General features: G+C 39.6%; 1 protein-coding gene across 2 annotated transcripts in view; it reads right to left on the reverse strand.

The window, feature by feature from the left end:
* Positions 1-16,708, reverse strand: part of BTAF1 (B-TFIID TATA-box binding protein associated factor 1) — a 104,246-nt gene extending 87,538 nt beyond the window's left edge. Inside the window, exons 1-3 of one of the 2 annotated variants that reach the window (XM_025880652.2) lie at positions 16,405-16,708; positions 4,959-5,082; positions 9-123 (exon numbers count right to left, since the gene is read on the reverse strand). In XM_025880652.2, coding sequence (XP_025736437.1) covers positions 9-123; positions 4,959-5,082; positions 16,405-16,418 — 253 coding nt within the window. In that variant the 5' untranslated portion in view covers positions 16,419-16,708. The remainder of the gene's footprint in view (positions 1-8; positions 124-4,958; positions 5,083-16,404) is intronic. The other variant, XM_073904452.1, reaches the window with a different exon arrangement.
* Between the last annotated feature and the right edge of the window lie 988 nt (positions 16,709-17,696).

Consider the following 17,696-nt stretch of genomic DNA (forward strand, 5'->3'; position numbering starts at 1 on the left):
AAAAGCACCTTGTTTGGTTCTTGGTACTGGATTCCACTCAGGTACATTTTTCACTATAGCTTCAACAGCTTGTCCTGCTGCAATCCGGGTATCCCAATTTGTACTTCTTAAATATATCAACACCTTAAAAAATTATAAGATAAAACAGTTATACCAAAATAGTGTTTGTTCAAAGTAGCCAGAACAGAGAAATACAAATTTACTTGTTGTTAATTTATAATTTAGCAGCCATTGGACTTTACATAAAAATTTATATAAATAAAACACCTTGGAATTATTAATATCATTTACAAGATTCTATCATTCACAGGAAATATCACTACCCCTTAAAAAAAAAGGAAACAGGAAACTTTTAGTTAAAAGATACTTAAGTACATTTAAAAAATAACCTACCTTTTAATACAGTAAAAAGCAAAATGTGTATTTTCATTAAGTCCCATTACTTAACACAAAGAGTTAAGTTGTAAAAACTAGCAGAAAGAACAAATGAGTTCAGCAGGATGGGAAGATATAAAATCAATATATAAAAATCAACTGTTTTGCTAAATACTTTCAATAAACAATTGGAAAACAAAATTTTAAAAATCCCATTTATAACAGCACCAAAAAGTATGAAATACTTAAATGTAAACTTAAAGTACAAGACTCATATACTGAAAATTACAGAAAAATTCAAAATGCCATTGAAAGAAAGGAAATAAGATCTAAATAAACAGAAAGACACCTCACCTCATGTTTGTGGATCTACAGATTTAATACTGTTAAGAGAGTAATACTCCCTCAATTGATCTACTGATTCAACAAAATTCCTAACAAAATCCCAGCTCACTTTTTTTGCAGAAATGGCCAAGTTGATCCTAAAATTTATATAGAAATGCAAGGGACCCAGGGTCACCAAAACAATCTTGAAAAAGAATAATAAAGTTGGTATACTCACACTTCTTGATTTCAAAACTTACGATGTGGTACTGGCAAAAGGACAGATACACAGATCAATGGAATAGAATTGAGAGTCTAGAAATAAAACTCTCTATAGTCAACTGATTTTCAACAAGAGTGCCAAGACAATTCAATGGGGAAAGAATAGTTTTTTCCACAAATGGTGCTAGGGCAACAAAATGATTGTGAACCCCTACCTAACACCATACACACACACACACACACACACACACAAAATAACTCAAAATGAGCCTAAGTCTAAGAGTAAGATCTAAAGCTATACAATTCTTAGAAGAAAACACAGGGGTAAATCTTTGTGACCTTGGATCAGGCAAGACTTCTCAGATATGATCCTAAACAGCACAAGGGATATGAAAAAAAAGGATAAATCTAAGTCAAAATTAATAACTTTTATGCTTCAAAGGATACCATCAGGAAAGTGAAAAGACAACCACAGACTGGAAGAACATATTTGCAAATGAAATACCTTGTAAGGAGCTTGCTTGTATCCAAAATACATAGAGAACTATTACAACTCAGTATTAAAAGAACAAATATCCCACTTAAAAATGGGCAAAGGATCTAGGGGCGCCTGGGTGACGTAGTCGGCAAGCATCTGACTCTTGATTTCAGTTCAGGTCATGATCTCAGGGTTATGAGATCAAGCCCCACATTGGGCTCCACATTGGGCATGGAGTCTGCCTAAGATTCTCCCTCCCTCTCCCTCTGTTCCCCCCCCACACACACACACAAAAAAGGAGAAATAGGTAAAGGATCTGAAGAGACAGTTCTCCAAAAAAGATACACCAAGGGTCAATAAACACATGAAAAGATGTTCAACATCACTAGTCACCAGGAAAATGCAAGTCAAAACTACAATGACATATCACTTAACACTCACTAATATGGAAATAATCAAAGTCAGTTAATAACAAGCATTGGCAAGGATGTAAAAAAAAAAAAATCAGCTCTCTAATACACTACTGTTAGGAATGTAAAACAATGGAGCCATTTTGGAAAACAGTCTGGCAGTTCCTCATAAAGTTAAACATAGTTACTATATGATCCAGCAATTCTATCCACAGGTATAAACCCAAGAGAAATGAAAACATACACCCCACACAAAAACTTGTACATGAATTTTCATAACAGCATTATTCATCAAAGGCCAAAAAGTGGAAACAACCCAAATGTCCATCAACTGATGAACAGATAAGATGTGGTATATACACATAATATATTCAGATCACATCCATACAATGGAATATTTGGCAATAAAAAGGAATGAAGTAATGAGACAAGCTTCAATATGAAAGAACGTTAAAAATATTATTTTGAGTGAAAAAAACCAGTCACATTAATAAAAAATTTTCACAATAGGCAAGTCTATAGGCAGAAAGTAGACTGGGGTTGCCTAGGACTAGGTATGGGAGGGAGAGTGATGGAGAGTGACTGCTAATGGGCATAAAGTTTCTTTTTGGGGAAATAAAAATTAGGTTGTGGTGATGATTGCACATATCTAAAATCACTGAGGGGCGGGGCGCTTGGGTGGCTCAGTCGTTAAGCGTCTGCCTTCGGCTCAGGTCGTGATCCCAGGGTCCTGGGATCGAGCCCCGCATCGGGCTCCTTGCTCTGCAGGAAGCCTGCTTCTCCCTCTCCCACTCTCCCTGCTTGTGTTCCTGCTCTCGCTGTCTCTCTCTCTCTCTGTCAAATAAATAAATAAAATATTTTAAAATTAAAAAAATAAATAAATAGGGGCGCCTGCGTGGCTCAGATGGTTAAGCGTCTGCCTTCAGCTCAGGTCATGATCCCAGGATCCTGAGATCGAGTTCCGCATCGGGCTCCCTGCTACGCAGGGAGCTGCTTCTCCCTCTGCCTCTCTCTTTCTTTCATGAATAAATAAATAAACATTAAAATAAATATATAAATAAATAGATAAAATCACTGAGGGGTACCTGGCTGGCTCAGTGGGTGCAGCATGTGACTCTGAGTCTTGGGGTTGTAAATTCAAGCCCTATACTGGGTGCACAGATTACCTGAAAATAAAATCTTAAAAAAAAAAAAACTTTAAGGAACGTCTGGGTGGCTCAGTCGGTAAGTGTCTGCCTTCAGCTCAGGTCATGATCCCAGGGTCCTGGGATCGAGTCCCGCATTGGGCTCCCTGCTCCACGGGAAGCCTGCTTCTCCCTCTCCTACTCCCCCTGCTTGTGCTCCCTCTCTCGTGTCTCTCTCTGTCAAATAAATAAATAAAATCTTAAAAAAAAAACTTTAAAAAAGTAAAATAAAACAACTGAATTGTACAATAAGCAGTTTAAAAAAACCGTAAGGCAACAGGAAAACACTGAGGGGAGAGAAAAGAGGATAAGAGGTGAGACGGTATGAAAGACAAATTTTGCCTCTTTTGGAATTATTTGATGACAGCCAATATGCCAGGATCCAAGTTAAGCAGAACAGAACTCAGAAGGCTGGAAACCTTTTCTCAGTTCAGCACAAATTAGTTTTGCTCCCAGTTTCCAGTTTCTGCTCATTCAGTCCCCCACCTTTTCCTCTGGGGTGAGAAGAAATGGGTATGCCTCTCTATCCCCCTACCTTACACATTGAGAATAGTGTCTAATAGGCATCATTCTCCATTCTGAGAACATGGAGCCTGTGGATATCAAATCACTGTCTCTTCATCTACATATTGGTTAGAAGGTCCTGATAATATCTAAGTGGTAAATATACCGGAAAAGACAGTTACTGTCAGCCCTCATGGTGGGAACCATATCATACAGATTTGTATATTCACAAGGCCTTAGAATTCCTATTCATATGAATCAAGAAGGGACAAATGAGAATCAAAGGAGTGGGTAAGAGGCGCCTGGGTGGCTCAGTCAATTAAGTGTCTGCCTTTGGCTCAGGTTGTGATCCTGGGGTCCTGGCATTAAGCCCCACATCGGGCTCCCTGCCTGCTCGGTGGGAAATCTGCTTCTCCCTCTCCCTCTCCCTCTTATCCCTTGCTCATATGCTCTCTCTTTCTCAAATAAGTAAATAAAATCTTTGGAAGGAAGGAAGACAGACCAGGAGGAAGAGAGGGGTCTTGGGATTTCGATATTGCTCCCCAACCCTATCCTCTATTCCCACCCTCCTTCCCACCCGAGCCCCCCAACACACAGAGCATTCCAGGTTTTACTTTGTATGCCAGAAAAAAAAATTTTTTAAGATTTATTTTAGAGAGAGAGAGAACATGTGCACGCACTCAAGGAGGGAGGGTTGGGGGTAAGGGCAGAGGGAGAGAGTCTTCAGGCAGACTCCCCACTGAGGACAGAGCCCACATGAGGCTCGATCCCACGACCCATGAGATCACGACCTGAGCTGAAACCAAGAGTTGGACGTTCAACTGACTGAGCCACCCAGGCGCCCCTGCATGCCAGAGATTTATTAAACACATGGAATGTGCTGCTTACCATGATCAGGCACACTTCTACAAGCCCAGAGTTCAGTAAAAATACAGCCATTGCTTAAGAAAAGAATATGGGCTGGTATTAATGAAAAACACTGATCCACCAAAGCAGAAAGCCTCCACTTTCAAACAGGTGATAACTTAAAATGTAATGATAACTAGCTTCTCATATATTTCAATCATTTCCCATAAGCACTCAATCCATTTGAAGACTGCCAACTAGATATAATTACTAGCCATTAAGAACAAGTCAGACCACTAACAAACTAGATTAACAACTTAGTTCATTACCAAATTGGGTCAGATTCAAATTTGTGCCACAGGCAAAAGGTGGTATATTGTCAAATCACTTAGACAATTAAACTTGACGCAAAAAAATTCAAAATATTTTAAATCTTGTGACAAAAAAAGAAAGACCAAATTTAAAAAAATATCTGGAGAAATAGTAAGATATTTAATGGAATTTGAAGACCACAAACTGCCACTAAATAAAAATAAAATAAGAATTTCTATTGTCATATTCCTATCCACAAATTTCTACAACTGCGTTATACTAAAAGAAAAAAAGAGTTCTTACTTTAGATAAAAGATTATTTAGTTCATGGGGATGAAGCTTTACCACTTCTCCAAGTTGCTGTGCAGCAGCTTTTCTTGTAACTGGAGTAGTGCCAGTATCCAGTAAGATAAAAAGACGGTCAAGCCTAAAATAACAAAAATATAATGATTATTCTGAAACGTGTTTCCTCATTGGTGTAAGTTTAAGTCAATAAATGTATTGAGCATTTATGAACAAAGACCTATTCTAGGGCTACAGGAGAATCTCTACTCTTAAGGAACTTGCAATCGGGGGTAGGGTAAGTAGAAAGGCAAGTACACAAATAATTAGAATACAGGATACAACAATACTGTGTCAGAAAAGAAATACAAAGTGCTCTGAAGAGTGGGAACAGAGGGAGCAAATACTATATATCCCCAGCTGCGTAATACTGAAAAGGCTTCATAAAATAAATGGTGTATGAGATGGACCTTAAGAGGTCGACCACAAAGGTCTTGGTGGAACTGGAGCTCTATTTTAGGAAGATTAATCTGGCAGCAGTGTGAAGCATGAAGTGTAATGGAAGAAAACTTTTATTAGAGAGTTTTAGGCTAAAAGCGCAGACCTAAACTACCATCATGGCGAGAAGCCTATAAAGAAGTTGGGAGAGGGGCGCCTGGGTGGTTCAGTTAGTTAAGTGGCTGCCTTTGGCTCAGGTCAGGATCTTGGGGTCCTGGGATAGAGCCTGGCATAGGGCTCCCTGCTCAGCAGGGAGTCAGCTTCTCCCTCTGCCCCTTTCCCTGCTTGTGTGCTCTCTTTCTCTCAAATAAATAAGTAAAATCTTATTTATTTTTTTTAAAGATTTTTTTATTTATTTGACAGAGACACAGCAAGAGAGGGAACACAAGCAGGGGGAGCAGGAGAGGGAGAAGCAGGCTTCCAGCTGAGCAGGGAGCTCGATGTGGGACTCCATCCCAGGATCCTGAGATCATGACCCAAGCCGAAGGCAGATGCTCAACGACTGAGCCACCAGGCGCCCTAAATAAGTAAAATCTTTAAAAAAAATTTTTTTTTAATTAAAAAAAAGAAGTTGGGAGAGAGGCTGCAGAGGATAAACATACATGGTGCAATAACGAAATGTCAAGAAAATTAGACTCTCAGACTCTGAATCTTAGAAAATGAAGATTCATTTTTCAAAATGGGAAGAACTAGTAGAGAAAATATGGGAAAAGATGGTAAGTTTACTAGTGGGGGGACAGGATAGCTAGGAGAGACCAAAAAGGATAGCTGGAATAGAGTTCTGAAGTTCAGGAAGAACTGAGACTAAAGGTATATATGTGGGGTCATTTGTATAGAAGTGACAAATACGGCAAAAATAAGATCTCTGAGTAAAATGTTTCCAAAGGCATACAGCATAATGGCATCAATTCTAGAGCCACAACACCACAGTTCAAATTCCAATTCTGCCATTTATCCAATGAATAAAGCTTGGAATAATATCACAATGCCTTATACCTGGAATAGGTAAGAAGTAGAACACTGTGTTACTGTCATTTTGGAATACAGGAAAATCCTAAGGTTTTAGAAAGGCAAAGTCACAAGTAACTACCACCAACTATCCACATATCATAATATAGGTTTAGCTTTCCTATCACACTACTAATCAGGCTCAATAAGGCAAAGTGAATGCCACAGGTAATGAAAAAAAGGCAGCTTCATACTTCATATATGGAATAAATGGGTACTTTTAAAAAAGACGGAGGATGGGGCGCCTGGGTGGGTTAGTCGACTGAGCATCCAACTCTTGGTTTCCAGCTCAGGTCATAATCTCAGGGTGGTGAGATGGAGCCCGAGTCCGGTTCCACACTCAGTTGGGAGTCTGCTTCTCCTCTCTCACTGCCCCTCCCCACCACTTGCACGCATGCACTCGCACGCTGAAATAAATAAATCTGTAAAAACATTTTTTAAAAAGATGGAGAATGACAAGGGGCAAAGTTATATTGACTGCCCAATGCTATAAAGGGGAGATTTAATGAATATATTTTCTTTTTTTTATTTTCAAATTTTATCTAATGAGGAAGAGAGAGTAAGGTCCCAATGAAGCTCTTATTTTACTTCTGGGATTATTTTTCTATCACTAAGAGCTAAAAAATTACACAACAAAGCTCTGAAAGCCTTTTCGAAGAAAAGATAAACCTTTAAGAGGCAGATGAAATGGGCAGGATCGTTTTTTTTCTGGTAGTATTTCTCAAACTATCCAGTCACTAATAAGCACAAAATCATTGTAAGTAGTAAGAAATAGAACTAAAATAGATCTTTTTCATTCAAGAATGCTAAGAGTACTATGAAAAGTTTTTAACTGCTTCAGAACAAAACACTATGAGGTAAGGTTCAAATTTATAGTTAGGGGTATGTAGGAAGGACAAATTTTAAGAAAAATATGTGAGGTAATAAAAAAGCCAGTGGCATAAAGCAGAATAATACAACACAGTTTCTGCTTCCAATGTACTGAATGGCACACAAAATGATTACAAAGAAATTAATTTTTATAAGACATGCGAAAATTAATTTACTTTATATATACACTATACACAGACACATTCCATCTGCTAACACAATATTTCTCCTTATCAATTCAAGGCTATCTAAATACTTGCCTTAACCCATTCATTCATGGAGTTTTGCTACAGGATTTGGTGAAGAGTGACTCAGAGATAGAAGAAAAGGAAGGGAGAAAACATTTTTTTGACAACTGGTGTTATTTAAAAGTTCTAAGACTAAGTCAGATACAAATCCCTTTCCCATAAAATGATTTCCCTCACCCATCCCATACATAACTCTCAGAATGCCCCTTGAATTATTTTCATCTTTAAATCGAGTTGTGATGTTAAAGTTCATGAGAACCATCTCTGAACCTCCACAACAAACATCTGCACATTGCCATGACCGTATGATTTTGTCCAAGAAATTTGCAAAAAGAAATTTCAAACATCTGGGATGCCAGGGTGGCTCAGTAGGTTAAGCATCTGCCTTCAGCTCAGGTCATGATCCCAGGGTCCTGGGATCAAGTCCCGCATCAGACTACTTGCTCAACGCAGAGCCTGCTTCTCCCTCTCCCACTCCCCCTGCTTGTGTTCCCTCTCTCGCTGTGTCTCTCTCTGTCAAATAAATAAAATCTTTAAAAAGTAATAATAAAAAAATAAAATTATAAAGAAAAGTTCAAGTTTCTTGGGGCCAAGTTTAAGTATTATTTTTAAGCAAAGAAAGTGTGTGCTAAAAAAAAGTGAGCTATATTAGAATTTTTTTTCTTCCTTTGAGAAACACCCTTAATCTGTAATAGCTATATTATGTCAAAACAAGTTATAAAAATAACAGAACTGGTGGTTCAGTCGGTTAAGCGTCTGGCTCAGGTCATGATCTCAGGCCCTGCATCGGGCTCCCACACTCGACAGGGAGTCTGCTTGTGATTCTCTCTCTCCCTCTGCCCCTCCTCCCGCTCTCTCCCCCTCTCTCTCTCAAATAAATAAACCTAAAAAAACAATACAAAAAAACAGAACTGATGCTAAGGTAATGTTTCAGTTAAGTGATAAGATCAGCCCAGCAGTATTTCAGCATTCTGAACATCAAGAGTTACACCTGCGCCAAATAGCAAGCTGAGAAAGAGACCATGAAGTAGGCACTGTATTCCTTCAAAAATCTCCACCCTTTCTAAACTTTCCTTTAGTCTCCTGCTACCCAGCTTCATTAGAACCACACTCCTGGCCAAAGACCTCTGACTTCTCTCTAACCTAATGCTGATCCTGTCTCAAAGCCACACAGTTCCTCTTGCCTCTCCTTTATGCAAAGCCTTTTATCCCAATGCCATGTCATGTAACCTCTGCTCCTCTAGCAGCCAACTGTCCTGGAGTTAACAGATCAGCTCACTCTCTCACCTCATCCAGGCCTAATTATCCTTATATCTTCCACCTTGGTGGTAGCCAAACTTGCCTCCCTGAATAGAGGAATGGGGATACAAGAATACTTTTTTTTTTTTTTTGGAGTTCTCCCTTCCTCTATCCAGAACAGCAGAATAAACACCACACAAAAGGAAGAACAAAGGGATGAGCAGACCAGGATCTGACAAGAGGGCAGTCTGACCTGTTATCCCACGGTAGCCAGCTATGAGGCAAGCAGGGTAAGCATCAGGGCCAGGACACAATGGAAAAGGCTGGTACAGTGAACTGGTGGGGGAAGGGTTTCGAAAGGGCATTGAGACAGGGTCAGTATTATGTTGGAGGGCGGGTAGGGGCCTCGGTGAGGGAGGGTGTGACAGAAGCTAGGTGGTCAGAAGAGAAAGGAAGTTAAAAGAAGGGCTAATTGAGGAAACACAGTACTTACCACAATACTTCTTTTGGCTAAAACTTCTCTTGCAGAACCGCTAGTAGAAAAAAAATGCCATTCTTCATTCTTTGAGGGATAGACAGATGGAGGAGAAAGAGGTAACAGATGTCAAGCTGTATGAAAGGTACCAAAGACTGGAAGAATAATTTAAATAAAATATAAGGCAATTATATTTGACGATACCTACTGGTTATGAATTTACTGATAAGAAATCTGGCCCATTTTCAACTTTGATTTTAATTCAGAGAGAATTATACAAGACATGATTCATGTTTTGTTTACCAACCTGTGACTTCAGGCAATTGCTCTAAAGACTGACTAGAAAAAGGAAAGAGTACATAGAAGTTTGTAGAGGTTATGCTGGCAGCTGCAATCTAACCCCTCTTCAGCTGTTTGCATTATGATAATTCATGAAGTAAAGATATAAAAAGATACAGACAGAAATCATAGGCATTTTGAACTATGTCCTAGGTTACTACTTCATTGTTAATAAACAAGTATATGTTGCATCTCCACTCCTAAACCAGTTGAAAATTAAAAAAAAAAGGTATAGGGGTGCCTGGCTGGCTCAGTAGGTAGAACATGCAACTCTTGATCTCAGCATTGTGAGTTTAAGTCTACGTTGGGGGGCAGAGATTACTTTAAAAAAAAAAAGTATAAATACAACTTCTTCAATCTACTTCCGACCTCCATATTCTCAGAATAAATTTAAACTTAATCTCTTTGAAAAATAGCATAAGGTCAGGGTACCTGGGTGGCTCAGTCGTTAAGCATCTGCCTTCGGCTCAGGTCATGATCCCAGGGTTCTGGGATGGAGCCCCATGTTGGGCTTCCTGCTCAGCGGGAAGCCTGCTTCTCCCTCTCCCACTCCCCCTGCTTGTGTTCCCTCTCTCACTGTCTCTCTCTGTGTCAAATAAATAAATAAAATCTTTAAAAAAAAGAAAAGAAAAATAGTATAAGGTCAACTAGCAGAATACCTCACAAGGAAAGCTTTGTAACCTTAACTAAGAGAATTATCAGTCAAGTTTGTCTATTCTGTTATACTTTTTTTTTTTACATTTAACAAAAATGCAGTAAAATTTAAAACAACTATTTGAGTTTTTTTACTTTTCTGTGTGACTTAGGGAATAAGAAAAGAAATTAAATATCTAATATAAACACTGTATTAAGTTTCACATATTATCATTAGGCAAGAAAGTTATGGTCAAAAGAAACAACTTCCAAGAAATTCTCTAGACCAATGTTTTTATTTCGTTGTTGGTTTTTTTTTTAAGATTTTATTTATTTATTTGACAGAGACATAGCAAGAGAAGGAACACAAGCAGGGGGAGTAGGAGAGGGAGAAGCAGGCTTCCCATGGAGCAGGGAGCCCGATGTGGGGCTTGATCTCAGGACCCTGGGACCATGACCTGAGCCAAAGGCAGACACTTAATGACTGAACGACCCAGGTGCCCCTAAACTGATGTTTTTAAATGTATACCTTCTAGTTCATATTGTGGGTAATTTGAAACTATGCTACTGTTATATTCTTTAAACAAGGAAGATTACTTTAAGACACCGCACAGTACACTGAGAATCAATATGAAAATGTGAAACCACACCAAAGCCAGGTGCAAGGCCAGGGACATGCTAGAATAAACTGCATTCCCTCACTACCACACTAGAACATAACTCCTTAAAATAGGGACTTTAGGGGCACCTGGGTGGCTCAGTAGGTTAAGCATCTGCCTTTGGCTCTGGTCATGATCCCAGGACCCTGGTATCAAGCCCAGCACTGGGCTCCCTGCTCAGCAGGAAGTCCGCTTCTCCCTCCCCCCACCATGCTTGCACTCACACTCTTTCTCTAAGAAACAAAATCTTTTAAAAAATTTTTTTAAAAATGGGGACTCTATTTTTGTTCTCTGTTGTATCTCTAGTACCTAGAACATAGAAAGCATTCCATAAACTCATTAAATGAATGCTGAAATAGTACAACCAAACAGTTATTTCCTTTAGGACATTTTTTTCTAACCTCTACTCTTAATCCACCCATCAAGCTTCAGCCTTTTGCATGACTTTATCTTAAAGATAAAATCTAGGTTCTTCAGAAGAAGTATGTTATTTTAAAAGTTCATACAAAACTGTGCACTTTAAAATAGTTAAAATGGTGAATTTTCTGTTATGTGTATTTTATCACAATTTAAAAACAAAACAACAAAACGCTTTATATAAGTACTCTGAGAAATAAACCAAAGAACAGGGAGGCATTTACCATACAGACTGAAGTGTAAAAGTTCTATATACCTCTTCTACCTTTCCTGGCTTTTTTGTTCCTAACTTTTTTAAAGTATAAAATATTTGACATATTATTATCTACAATAGTTCTTTCTGTCAATCCTATAATGGATTGAAATTAGCAGTAATGGAGGAACAGGCCTAACAAACACAGGAAACCTGTGCTGTCCTAGAGATCATCAAGATCATTTTAGCATTTTCCCTGTCAGGAGGAAGGATCCACTGGAACTTCCCCCACATCAAGAAACTTCCTTGTATTTGGTAGAACAGGACTGTTGAAACAATGTTTCTCTGAAGTATCAGCAATACAGAGAGAATTAACAAAACAGAGCAAAGTTCTGATCAAATGTAGCAATTTGTTTCTTCCGTAAGAGGGTGTGTTCCCTTTTTTTCCAGAAAGCTTTCTGAACACTGCATTATTTTCAAATGCAAAAATGTCAAGAGGCCTGAGAAAGTTTCTAATAATGCAGTCATATCATAATTACTGTCTAGACATTTTAGACATGACCTTTATAGCTTAGATCACCGAGGAAAAATTTTCTAAATTGTATTTTTAAATTTATATGATCAAGGGAAAACTATGTTCCTATTAGCTAGTCAATATACAATAGTCACCTCAACCAATTATGGGATAATCTGGCAAAGGTATGAAAAACAACCTTAAAAAAAAAAAAAAAGGGCGCCTGGGTGGCTCAGTTGGTTAAGCGACTGCCTTCGGCTCAGGTCATGATCCTGGAGTCCTGGGATCGAGTCCCGCATCGGGCTCCCCCAGCGGGGAGTCTGCTTCTCCCTCTGACCCTACTCCCTCTTATGCTCTCTCTCATATAATAAAATAAAATCTTTAAAAGCACACACACACACACACACACACACACACACACAAAAACCTGAGTAAGCCACGGTACTCAATTTACCATCTTCTGTAATAAACATATCTTAACAATTCGTCTAAGGCTGCCTTTACTATTGATGGCCCAACCCCCAACCAAGTGATAAATGATACTGGAGAAAGGCTCACAAAGCAAAACAGCAGTATTCAAAGATTTAACAGTTATTATTACAACTGTTTGCAAGTAACACTGAAAGCTGTAATATATATTAATTTGTCTTTTTGCTGAGGTTGGTTTTCTGGGAGCAAGTAGCTAGTGAATGAGCTTAGCTGACCTTCCAGCATTCACATCTTAAGGGCAACACTGTTCTCTACTCCTACATTTGTATACTTGTCTCTTATTAAGGGTCTAAAAGAGTCATACATTTTTCAGTAATACTTCACTGCATTTTACAGAGAACTTCAAATGCTTTAACTATATTTGCAATTTTAGAGAGTTTCAAAGTTTGTTTGCAAGATTTAACTCTCCCACAAGTCAAGAGTTGACTATGTATTTGATAATTTTGCCACATTCTTACAATTCAAAGTATAAAACTAGACCTTTATAAAACTATAAGCAGGGTCTAAAAAATTTGATCAGAGTGCAAAGCTGTATCATATCCAATTTGCATTATAAAAGGCCACACTGTCACAGAATTCAATATGCTATACACTTTTAAAAATAGTTTTGATAACATTATGTTTTTAAAATTATAATCCTGGCTAATATTCAAAGGTATAGTGAAAGTCTGTCTTCTTAGGGAAAAACTATAGCTGAACTATAAGGACTCACTGAAAAACACTGGAAATATTCTACTACATATACAAACTATGGTAAAATCATGACAGCTATTGAAACAAGAAACAAAATCACTCGTTCGTTTAAAAAAAAATGGGTAGAGCACCTACTAGGAGCCAAGCACTCTCCTGGAAAGAGAAGGATCAGACATACTCCCTTCTCTCCAGAGTATATGTAAATCCAAGCAGGGAGGAGAACAATTAAACAATTACAAAATATATAATGACTGAAAGAAGTACATATTGGTGCAAATAACTCGAAGTAAAACCAAAGAAAGCTCCCCAAAGTGACATATAAGCTTAGACTCCAAAACTAAGGCTGGACTAAAAACTGAGGTTAGCCAGACTTGGGGAGGGGGGTGGGAGGGCAAGAAAGAAATGTTCCAGACATAAAGAATGGGAGGTGAGAACACAGATAAAATGAAAGGGAGAGAGAGAGATGCAGAGAACCTGACACAAGGTGAAGCTAAAAAGGTGAAGCAGGAACTAGATCACAGAGAACCTAGTAAGATTAAGTCTGTTAAGGAATTTGGACTTTAGGCTAAGGCAAAAGAAAACACCTAAAGGTTTTAAGCAAACAAATTACATTAAAATTTGCATATTAGCAAAATATGGCTGAAGAATAAATTAGAGATGCCATGGGAGGCAGGAAGAGCAAGTGGCTGCTGTTGCAGGTGTCTTGGATCAGAGATGATGGTGGTATGGAGCAGGATTGTGGTAACTGGTATGGAAAGAAAGAAGACTGGCCAGAGAAAGATTAGAAAAATAGACTAACAGGATTGGATTTGGTAACTGGCCGGATGGGGGGAAGAGGAGAGAGGAAAAAATCATTTATTATTCCCAGATTCCTGAACCTGGCAATTGAGGGAATGATGGTACCAACTAACCATTTCCCTTCTGTTGGAAATATTTACAAGGTCCTAAAAATATTACAGTGCAAAAAAATATTTTAATTTTATTCTGGCAAATATGATTTTTATCTCTTAAGCTATCTTTTACCTATTCCGCATAAAATATTCAAATGAGTCTGTATTCTACAACCATAAACCAACAAGAAAGGAAATTCAGTTAGTAAAGAAACATGCTTAGTCTATGGAGAAGACCGGCTTGAAATTAAAGTTTGCTATTCAAAGTGAATCTTCTAATAAAAAAAGCAAGAACTGACAGTATCCTCAAAACACATAAGGTATCTCAAGAAGTGCCTTTCTTGAACCATTATATCACCAAAATATACACAGGAGTAGCTTTTATATAAAACCATGACGGGCTTTTTTTTTTTTAAGAATTTAACAGAATTTTGGCAAAGTAAGAATCTACATAAAAAAGAGCACTACCCTTTGAAATCCAATGTCACGAACAAAAGGCAGTAGCTTTCAAAACCCACTCATTCATTCAGAAATTTACATGCCCTAAACTTCTATAAATAGATTAGCATAGGCCAAGCAGATTAGATTCTCTCTAAATACTTTCATTTTGTCTCTATAAAACTATACCCAATACTGTGAAAACAGTCCGCTCTAAGAGGAATTTCATGAGCTAATTTTTTTTTTTAATTTTTTATTAAGTAAACTCTCCACCCAACATGGGGCTTGAACTCATGACCCCTAGATCAAGAGCCGCATGCTCCACCAACTGAGCCAGCTAGGCCCCCCAGGAGCTACTCATTCTCTTAAACATTGTATCATCTAATAAATAAATCTCATATTAAGTGGCTGTATCAATGTATTCATAACATACATATATATTTATACAGGAGGTAACAAATTAGAAGATACACCTTTCAGTTATTTGCAAAAAGTTAAATTACCACTTTATTCTCTCAAGGCAATTTTATATATCACAAAATAAGACTTTCCTCACACTGGATTCAATTAATGTATGAAATAAAAATGAGATGCTCCATACTACAGGTACCTAGCAACCCCCTTAAACCAACTCCCATGGACTTCTCCCACACACTATTTCATCAGTTATCTAGGGAGACTGTGAGGGATGAGCTACCCTTTTGGCTTGCAAAACAGACACAGCTTGAGCACCTACCATGTCAAGAAGTGTGTTCAATTAATTGTGAAAAATGAATGAAAACTATTTGTTTTCTGAACTATCATTGCTTCCTTTAGTCTATGTGATAGAAAGACCCAGTTCTCATGAAAACTTACCTCATCAACTCTAGTGAACTTGGTGATTCCTGATTGCTATCAGAGGGACTATTCCCTACTTACATTTCCAAAATCAAACCTCTAACTAAAGTTTTCCCACCATTCTTAACTACACTGGAGGAAGGGACTTTCCTCCCATAGCTATACGTCTTGTTGGCTTTTCTGCAGTTTTCCTAGACGTTCCTGTTGACAGGCAACATTTTAAAGTAATTTAAGGGGCGCCTGGGTGGCTCGGTCGTTAAGTGTCTGCCTTAGGCTCAGGTCATGATCCCAGGGTCCTGGGATCAAGCCCCGCATCGGGCTCCCTGCTCCGCGAGAAGCCTGCTTCTCCCTCTCCCACTTCCCCTGCTTGTGTTCCCTCTCTCGCTGTGTCTCTGTCAAATAAATAAGTAAAATCTTTTTTAAAAAATAAAATAATTTAAGATTTGTGGTATCTTTCACACCTCAGTTAAGAAAGACGGTGCTAATACAATAACTTGCCAAAGATTACAGTGCGGACGACTGAATGTTTACTGCTAAACAAAAGAACTATGCTCTAAGAAAAAAGTCCTCAGGAAAGAACAAATCCCTAAAGCCATAAATAATTTCTAACATAATTAGAAGTTCACTCGGATAATAGTAATTCAAATCTCCCAGACCTCGACAGTTACTACCAAGTTTTCCCATGAAATGGAGGTTAGGAATCAGCCTTAGGAACACTTAGAGAGGTAACAGGCTCTAGAACTGAAAGGGGGAAGAGAAACCAGAGAAGAGAAGCATGGTGAGGAAAGAGAAAAACTAGTTCTAACGTGGCACAGGGCACAAGGAAAAGACATTTTTGAACCGATTTAAGAGGAGTAACTCGAGCCCAAACCCTCACAGACCGAGAGGCGAACTCCGAAGTCGGTGGAAGAAGGCGCCCGAGCCCAGTGACAATGGGAACGGCTCCTTTCTAGGAGTGTGGGCACCGAGAGGAGACCGTGCCTCGCCTGGGCCACCTTCCCGTCCTCTCTTCAGGAGCAAGACCCACCTGGAGACCGCCATGGCCGGGCGCCGGCTTTTCGGGGCTCCCCGCGAGCTACGCGCCGCACCGCTGAGGCGCTAGTTTCCAGAGAGCAGAGCGGCGAAGGCCCAGGCCGCGGTCAGAGGGGAGCGGCCGGTGCGGCGCGGGGCGTCCCGCCGCTGGCCCTTGAGCATCTGCCCCGCCGCCTGCCCGAATTCGTACCCGCCGCGGCCGGGGAGCAGGGGTCTGAGGCGGCGGCGGAGGCGGCAGTCCTCCGACCCGCACGACTTCAAACCGGGGGCCCCCAGCCCCGCTCTTTGCTGACGCAGGCGTCGGCACGCTGGACTGAGCGTCAGCGCGCCGGAAGTGACGTCAGCTCACCGCCAGGGCCTCCGCGGCGCGAGTGAGGCGGAGGCGTAGGAGTAGTTTCTGCTCGGCGGCGGGCGCTTGAAAGAAAATGTTTGTGGCTCCCTGTCGTTAACGAGGCAGGAAGGATAAATAAGGGTACTCTTATTTCCTAGAGAAGGAAAAAAGGCGATTTAGCGAAGGTTCTGGAAGTTCAAAAACTGAGTTTTTAAGTCCTTATTGCCTTGATCCTCATCCAACCAGACTGCTAGAGAAAACAGGATCCTGAAGAACTTAGGTGCTCTACTCGAGGTGGCGATGCCAGTGGGAGGGGTGAAAGCAAGAAAGATCTGCAGTGGCACTTAGGGCACGGGCTCCAATGTTTGCCATAATCGCCAGAAGTTCTGCATAGCTATCATAGGAAAGGTTTTCTGCCAACCATTTTGCCAAAACAAGTTTGTTTTCTCGGTAGTTTATGTTATAGATACATGATTTTTCTCAACCCCATGTAAAAATTCCCAGCCCCCACCTTTTTTCTTTGGCTTATCTGGCTATTGAGTCGCTTAATTCATCAGGTTTTTAAACATTATTCTGTCACTTAGTGCAAGTCCCTACCACCTTAAACTTGATTTTTATGATAGTGGCTAAGGTATTATTTTTCCAGCTTCTTCAGTCAAGTCCATCGTAGAGACCACTGAGAGATCAATATCAAAAAACACTGCTTTTGTGGCGCCTCTGTGGCTCAGTCGGTGAAGGGGCTGCCTTCCGCTGGGGTCATGATCTCAGGGTTCTGGGATTGAGCCCCACATCGGGCTCCCTGCTCATCTGAGAGCCTGCTTCTCCCTCTCCCTCTGTCGGCCGCTCCCCCTGCTTGTGCTCTCTCTCTCTGACAAATAAATAAATAAAATCTTTAAAAACACACACACACAAAACCACTGCTTTTATCATGTCACTCTGCATATAAAATTTGTCCA

The sequence above is a fragment of the Callorhinus ursinus genome, unplaced genomic scaffold, assembly GCF_003265705.2.
Source record: "Callorhinus ursinus isolate GAN/ISIS: 27379988/994484 unplaced genomic scaffold, GSC_fseal_2.0 scaffold20, whole genome shotgun sequence".
In the NCBI taxonomy this organism is placed as follows: Eukaryota; Metazoa; Chordata; class Mammalia; order Carnivora; family Otariidae; genus Callorhinus; species Callorhinus ursinus.